This window comes from Lipotes vexillifer, unplaced genomic scaffold (genome assembly GCF_000442215.2).
Source record: "Lipotes vexillifer unplaced genomic scaffold, Lipotes_vexillifer_v1.1 scaffold760, whole genome shotgun sequence".
In the NCBI taxonomy this organism is placed as follows: Eukaryota; Metazoa; Chordata; class Mammalia; order Artiodactyla; family Lipotidae; genus Lipotes; species Lipotes vexillifer.
In genome coordinates this window covers 427133-435783 of record NW_006772931.1, presented here as the reverse complement: position 1 = coordinate 435783, position 8651 = coordinate 427133, and the positions used below count along the sequence as shown (strand labels likewise).

The 8651-nt window shown below is 43.5% G+C and overlaps 1 protein-coding gene across 1 annotated transcript in view; it reads right to left on the bottom strand.

Moving 5' to 3' along the window:
• The window catches only part of B3GLCT (beta 3-glucosyltransferase), a 90369-nt gene that overhangs the window by 73096 nt on the left and 8622 nt on the right, over positions 1 to 8651 (bottom strand). Inside the window, exon 2 of the mRNA XM_007447944.1 lies at positions 4238 to 4347. Within this exon, the coding sequence (XP_007448006.1) occupies positions 4238 to 4347 (110 nt within the window). The remainder of the gene's footprint in view (positions 1 to 4237; positions 4348 to 8651) is intronic.

The following is an 8651-nucleotide window of genomic DNA, read 5'->3' as shown; positions in this document are numbered from 1 at the left end:
ATTCCTGCTAAAACACGCGTTACTCATCCCCCCAAACAAATCCTAGGTCCCCTGGCATCCCAAAAGCAAACCCTCCTGATGACTCAGGTCTTCGTCTTCCAGATCTGGTTCCCTGTTCCAAACCAACATCCCTCCAGCTAATTTCCCGTCTCTCCTATCTGATCTGATCAAAGTCTTCCTTCATGTGCTGTTTACGTATCGCTCTACCTCCTAAACAGCTTCATGACCACCGTCTTTCTCAAGGGCCCCATGGACTGTCTAGAGATGTCCTGTTACGTTCAAAAGTACCTAATGTAGCTACAGATGTGCAACTAATCTTGTTGAATAGATATTTTAATAGACTTATTTTGGATTTCTAATTTCTACTTAATGATACAGTCATTTCTATTACGAGATCGTTACCATCTATCTTATAAGGAATTCAAAGAACTAGAGTATCTTTTCTAAATCCTCTCTGACTCTGCTCCGCCACAATCCAGAATGGTTCTTTGTACAACAGGAAGCACTTGGTAAAGTCTTCTAGCTTCCTGACTAGAAGAACTATATCATTATAGACTTCAAAACCATTATGAACTGCCTTATAAGCATCAAACCTGGAAATGGGAGTGACAACTCACAATGACCCAGATTGTTTCAGAAAACAAGGGAAACAGCGTCACCGCTCTGGTAACAACTCTGAGTACAGTGTCATGTTTCAGATAGAAAGTTCGCTTAGGCTTCTGTTTTTATACTCAAATGAGAAGAATGAAAAACGTTTGTGAGGCTTCCCTGGTGGCGCAGTGGTTGCGAGTCCGCCTGCCGATGCAGGGGATACAGGTCGTGCCCTGGTCCGGGAGGATCCCACATGCCGTGGAGCGGCTTGGGCCCGTGAGCCATGGCCATTGCGCCTGCGCTCCACAACGGGAGAGGCCACAGCAGTGAGAGGCCTGCGTACCGCAAAAAAACAAACAAACAAAAAAAAACGTTTGTGTTTTCAATAAGACCACATTTTAGCACGTTGAGGCAAAACAGGCGTAGGCAATGACTTGCCAAAGCAAAAGAGAACAGCTAGAAGCAGATGCCTAACTGCAGAAACCATTAAATTTTTGCACCTTAATTTTTGGCAGATTTCGAAGTCAAGTACAACTCGATAGGAGTAAGGAATAAATAAACAGCAGCTCTAGACATCTGGTGGTGTGGAAGAGATATTTTGGACTATCAGATAAATATTCAGATGGTAAAACTTGTGGCTGGTTCCTCCCTCACTAAGCAACTGTGGTGAATGCTCGTGGTGGGCAAATCGATGGAGAAAACCAAAACTGCAACCTGCAGACTTCATGATTCAGGTCGAAGGTGACATCCTGTCCCGTTAGAGGCACAGTGCACACCTGGAAAACCATGGGGCTGACCCCTCAGAGGAGCCAGCCCGCTTCTGCCGCCGCACCGGGGATGCCCTGACAACTCTGCCCCGGATTCGGCTGTCCTGGTTCTTCCCCAGCTGACGACTAGGCTGTCAGTTCTTTTTCAAGAATATGTCAGTTTCTTCAACCAAGTTCCAGTCAAGTTGCAACCAGGGAGCCATTACCTGCCTCTCCAAGTGACTTTGCTGCCCTATGGTCTGTGCATCTCAGCACTTAATTCTCTGCAGTTAATCTTCCTCTGTTTTCATGTAGTTCTAGGTCAGGGTAGCTCATCATTGCCCCAGGTATCGTCTACAGACCCGGTGTGAGCTTTCGACCATCTGTGGATCTCCAAGATGCTATTCATGGAATAAATTCAACTTTAAATCACATATGTAACAGAAAGAACTCTACAAAGAGAAAAAAAATGAACCAGTATCATGTACAGATGCAAACTGTAAAATCTTTCCAGCCATGTCAACCACCAAAAGACTTGTTAACGCAAATATGAAATGACCTAAGTTGTGACAGTACACCCTGGATCTTGTGAGCAAATTAAATCCAAGCACTAAAAGGAAATTCTGTCATAACTACCTCAGTGCTCATAGCTGGCTTCCATGCTAGGAAAGAACTGAAGAAGAAAAACAGACTATCTGATAATTAAAGGGAGGTTTCCAATTGCTTTAGTCTCGACTCCATTTATTATCACGGAAATTAGATGCTGGGGGAGAGGCGTTTGCTTGATGATACAGCTTTATTAGGTGTCTTTAAATGTAAAACCAATATCGCCACCTAGTGGCAATCCCAGTCACCAGCTAAACAGGTGGTCTAAACGGCAAACTGTAAATGCAAAGGACAATACAAATTAAGTAGAAGCATACTGAAACTAAACAGAAGCACAGAATAAACTGCTAGAAAAGTTCAACACTTTAGAGAAATAGAAATGTTTTCTAACCTTTCTAGGAAAGGTTACCGCAAGCAGAACACTGAACATGGTCGAACCATATTACAGTGTGTAACCAGGATGTTACATTCTTATGTTTTATACTGACCTCAGAGAACTTTAGAAAAGAGAGACACAGGGGCTTCCCTGGTGGCACAGTGGTTAAGAATCCGCCTGCCAATGCAGGGGACACAGGTTCGAGCCCTGGTCTGGGAAGATCCCACATGCCGCGGAGTAACTAAGCCCACGCACCACAACTACTGAGCCTGCGCTCTAGAGCCTGCAAGCCACAACTATTGAGCCCTCGTGCCACAACTACTGAAGCCCACGCACCTGGAGCCTGTGCTCCGCAACAAGAGAAGCCACCGCGATGAGAAGCCCACGCACCGCAACAAAGAGTAGCACCCTCTTGCCACAACTAGAGAAAGCCTGTGCACAGCAACGAAGACCCAACGCAGCCAAAAAATAAAAAATAAATAAATAAAACACACATGAATCTGCCTCTACAAAAGGGAAGGTATTTCTGGGAACAAGGTACAGAGATATATGTGCCCTTAATTCATACATGAATTCAAACGATACATAACTCTGTCCTGATATCATCACTGATTCACAGTTTGGGGTAACAGACAAGGCCCAACTGAGCTAAATTCCATGAATGCTCACCTGAACCCCACTGCAGGACTACGTGGGGCCCTGCTCCCCAACCCCCGCAGAGGCCTCTACCAGAGCCCACGGAGGAACCCCAGCCTGTCAAGGTCGCTGTAGGACTTCCTCTCTGATGGACTCTGAAAAGGTTTAGTAGAAGAAAATCTCCAAAGTTGGGTTTCCAGACAGAGGGGAACTTAAAACTCATCAAGCTGCTCCTATCTCCAAGTACCCCACCCCCCGCAAAAAAAAACAAAAAAAACCACCACCTGTCTATAGCCTGCAACACTTTCCTCTCCCTTGAGAAGGTATGAGGAACCAAGGGTCTGTCCTTGTGGGGACGTGGGGAGGGTGGATGAATTTCATACGTAAAGCATTCAAAGATTAAGCACAGTAAGCTTTACTGTCAGCAGTGCCTTAACCTTGAATACCATTACAGTTGTTCATTTTTCCATTGATATTTCCAACCCTTTATTTCCCAGCTCCCACCAACAGAAAGAAGCTGTCTGTCAAACACACAGGTCTCTTGTCAGAGAGCTCTTGATGGCTTTTACCTCCAGACAGCACTTCTGTCTTGAAGGCCACAGCCATACAGTGGAGCGGGCTGGGAGGAATTTCTTTGCTTGGCTAAAAAAGAAAGCTCCTATGTGGCAGCACAAGAAGGTAGATCTTCCTTTGCCCCAAACCTCCAGCATCATTCAGAACAGATTTAAACTCAGTTCACGCCTATTTTAAACATCATTAAAGTGTACCTGGACGTGTCAATCTTTCTCTCCATAATCCTTCTTGGATATTACATTATAAATCAAATCAAAAGTTCCATTAATAAGATCCAATTAAAAAACAGATTAAGAAACTCACAGAAGAAGCACCGCACTAAGGTTAATGAAAGTGTTATTTCAACATCGAAATTGCCTTAGAACTTGTTACCAAAATTTTGAACATTAATTATCTTTGCTATTTTAAGCTCTGCCTTTACAAAGTTATTTCTTCCACTTTCTTCTATCATACTTTATGATGAAACCATGATAGTCCTATACATTTATATAATTCTCTTAAAATATATATATAATAATTTAGAATATGATGCTTTGAGCATTAGAAATTAACTAGAGCATTTTAAACAATACAGTCCATATTAAGCCAGCAAAACAAATAAGGTATTTTATCTAAATAAAATTGATCATCTATGGACCAAGAGATTTGGAAAACATAAATGAATCAAGAAATAAGTAATTATCTGACATTCCAAGTCATTTCTACATACCTGTGTAAGATCTGCAGCTTGCTTTAAGATGCTTTGTTTTAACTGTTCTGCTTTCTTTGCATGAAAAGAATTACTTTGACTCTGGATGACAAATGCAATTCCTTTCAAATCTAGAACAACAACAAAAAGTTTTCAGGTGTTTTTTTAACAACAACTGAAATAAACTTGAAAACAAGTCAAAAAAAAAAACCACCACAAGGCAAGCCTTCAGGCAATAAACTCTTAGGGAAAAAAATCAATTTATATGTAATTCTAATAACAAAATCTCCCTTTTTAAACTGATCTCTGCAACTTCCTTCCTAGAAGTTAGTGAGTAAATAAGCTTGCTGTACTAGACCAAGTCTGTGGTAACAAACTGTGACTTTGCTCCTGCATCTGTCACAAAGTATGCAAATGTTAATGCGGGAAAGAACACTCACTTCCCTAGTCACTGAAAATACAATGTTTGCAAGAAGGCTTTTAACAATTCACACATAACCCTACAGTGTGTCTACCTGTTAGGGGCTGCATTGTGTCCCCCAAACTTCACGTGCTGAAGTCCTCACCCCCAGCACCTCACAATGTGACCTTATTTGGAATTGGGTCTTTACAGAGGTCATCAAGTTAAAGTGAGGTTACTAGTATAGGTCCTAATCCGATATACAGTACTTGGCATCTTTATAAAAAGAGGAAATCTGGGCAAGAGACACACAGAGGGAGGATGCTGTGAAGGCACAGGGAGAGGACGGCCACCTGCAAGCCAAGGAGGAGGGCCCCTGAGGAAACCAACCCAGCCTCCAGAACCGGGAGACAAACGTCTGTTGAACCCACACGGTTTGTGGCACTTAGTTTCAGCAGCCCTAGCAAGCTAACACTCTACCTCAAGCATATTCTGGACAGCCCTTCAAGGTGACGCTCAGCAAGGACCTCACAAGGCACCTGGCCAGGATGCAGTGTTATCTCCAGGAAAACAGCCACGATTCCACACAGCAGGGCCGTGGCGGGAAGGGCTGCATAAAAGCCTGTCAGCTACACTGGCCATATTTGCCGCCAGCTAAGACTGGCTTTGGGGCAGCCGGTGTCTTGACAGGGTTCAGACCAGGGGAGACCACAGAGGTCTTGCCGCAGAGGGAGCTGCTCAGGCCCCGCACCAGGGAAGCACATCAGGCCTGCCCAGGTTCTGAGCTCGTGATAAAGAAAAGAAACTGCCGTTGTGTCAGGACACTGTCACCAGACAGGGGTGTTGGCCGAAGGCAGATGTCACAAACTTTTTGCCTCCAAGCAACATGGATGGACCTGGAGATGATCATACTAAGTGAAGTAAGTCAGACAGAGAAAGACAAATATATGATATCACTTATATGTGGAATCTAATAAAAAAAATACAACTGAACTTATTTACAAAACGGAAATAGACGCAGACTTAGAGAATGAACCCCTGGTTACGGGGCGGGGGGAGGGTTGGGGGGAGGGATAGACTAGGAGTTTGGGGTTGACATGTACACGCTGCTATATTTAAAATGGATACCCAACAAGGAGTACTGTACAGCACAGGGAACTCTGTTCCAGTACTCTGCAATAACTTAAACGGGAAAAGGATTTGAAAAAGAATAGACACATGTATACGTAAAACTAAATCACTTTGCTGTACACCTGAAACACAACACTGTTAATCAACTATACTCCAATATAAAATAACATTTTTTTAAAAATTTAAATTTAAATTTAAAAAACTGTAGCCTCCAGCAGGCTGACAGTAAATGAATGTGAGGACCCTCCCCCCACCAGGAGCTTTTCACTTTAACCCCTCGACTCAGGGCCGCTAACTTGGTTTTAATTTATTCCATTATATTTTATCGTTCTCATGTTCAGTTCTATAGTTCCATTCATTTATTCACTCAATATTCATATGACAAATAGCTCCACAGTGAGCAGTCCAGATCCTAAAAATAATCCAAAATGCTCTCTGGTTAAAACTCAACAAAAAATTTAAAAGGAAATGCTGAACAACCTGCTGAATATGACCTCATTCTTTCTTTGTCGGAGTTTATATGAATATGAACCCTCCACACACTGATCTCTGTTTTAAGTCAGCTTCTTGGCTCTATAAATCAGACACACAGATAAGGCTCAAACGGGTACCTTCTACTTCAGCTGAAATGTAACCTTCGATCCACTACATCTGAAACACTAAAGTAACTGACTTATCAAAATGAAAAATATTTATTTTTTTAAGACTGGAGTCATTAAGCCTCAGAGAATAATTTTTGCAAAATTTAATAAAGTTAAAGATGCATATGTGCAATGACCCAGAAACTCCAGCCTTATTAGCCATCCTTGAGAAACTCTCAATGCGTGTACAAGGGTGTGTCACAAGAGTGCTCACAGCAGCACTGTGTGAAAAGAAAAAACTGGAAGCAAACCAGATACCCACTAACAGGATACACAAATTGGACTACTACACAGCAATAAAGATTAACTGATACTACGCGGATCAAGCCAGATGGATACTGGAGATGAACCCTACAGAGAGAATGCTGAAAAAAGCAAGGCACAAGGGAATAACCATACAGTATAAATCAATGGTTTACAAAAATATAAACACAAATATATAAAAAATGGATATATACCATATATATGCATGGATACATAACGAATATGATGTGAAAGTATAAAAGACCACAGGAGAATGACAGACACCAAATCAAGATAATGGTTTAAATGCTATAGCTGTGTTAGGAATATCTTATTTCTTAATCTGAGTGGTAGATACACGATGTTACTCTTTGTAGCTTCCTGTATGTTCAAAATAATTCATAATAAATTTTTTAAAAGAGCAGCTCAGACTTCCCTGGTGGCGCAGTGGTTAAGAATCCTCCTGCCAATGCAGGGGACACAGGTTCAAGCCCTGGTCCGGGAAGATCCCACATGCCACGGAGCAACTAAGCCCATGTGCCACAACTACTGAGCCTGCACTCCAGAGCCTGAGAGCCACAACTACTGAGCCCGTGTGCCACAACTACGCAAGCCTGCGCACCGACAGCCCGTGCACCGCGGCAAAGAGTAGCCCCGCCTCGCCACAACTAGAGAAAGCCCGCACGCAGCCATGGAGACCCAGCGCAGCCAAAAAATAAATTAAAAAATATATTTTTAAAGTTAAAAAAAAAGAGCAGCTCCATCTGTCAAAAGATTAACCCTGCAGGAATCAACTCCCACCACCTTCTCTACCAGATCAGCAAAGTTCCCACTGTTGGCACAGAAGCAGCTCTTTGGTGTGGGCAAGAGGCTTGGGGAGAAGAAAAAAAGCAAATTCTTCCCCTTTTCATATCTGAGTCCTGTGCTATTTCCTCTGCTCCTGAGAGATCATCCCCTTCCTTTATCAAGTGCTTGGATCTCGCATGCTGTGTGCACTCATTCAGCAAACATCTCCAAGCCTCTCCTAAGCACGAGGATCCAGGATACACAAAGGAGCAAGCGTGACCCCAGCACAGGAGTCTAGCTCAGAAGACGCCATCACAGCACAAGGCTGTGGGTGTCAGTGCAGAGCCAAGCGGGGACCCTGGGGGCACAGAGGAGAGCCAGGGCAGGGAGAGCTTCTGGGGAGGGGTGTTCCCTGCGTTTCCTCTAAAATGCAGCAGTGGGACTTCCCTGCTGGTCCACTGGTTAAGACTCCACACTTCCACTGCAGGGGCCATGGGTTCCATCCCTAGTCGGGGAACTAAGATCTCACATGTGCACAGTGCAGCCAAAAAAATAAAATATTAAAATTAAAAATTAACATAAAAATAAAAATAAACATTTAAAAAGTAAAAAAAAATAAATAAAACACAGTTTTCTACAGACTCAGGCACAGAAGGTAGCAGATCAGTGGCAGAAAGAAGAGAGTTATCACAGAGCCCACAGTCCACCTTATCTTGGTAACAGCCCTGAGAGGTGACCAGAGAGTTTATCAGGCATTTCTGAGAAAAGGATGAAGGGAACAGTCAGTGATAAAGTTAGAGAGGAAGGCTGCGTCAGCCAGATCAGATCAGGAAGGATGTATGTGCCACGCAAAGAGGCCAGGTCTATAGATTAACAGCTTTCAAACTGGGGAAGGGCCCCAGAGCGCTCTGGGATCCCAGATAGCAGGGCCTCCCCAGAGGATGTGATGACGACACCAAGTCCTGGGAACACCCAGGGACAACTTTTCCAACAGAGAGAGCAGTGAAGGTTTGGGACAGCAAATGGAGTGTTGGGCCCTGAAAGTATTACAGTTAGGGGTGGCTGTACAGGGAGGTAAGGAACGGCATGTGTGTGCTGGAGTTACCTATATGAGGCAAAAGCGGAAAAGTGTACCCAGGTCCTACAACCCTGACACAATGAACGACGACCACGTTCAGCCCTACCCCCATTCCAGAAAAGAACCAGCATAGTACAGTTTGGTTCTTAAATTCCT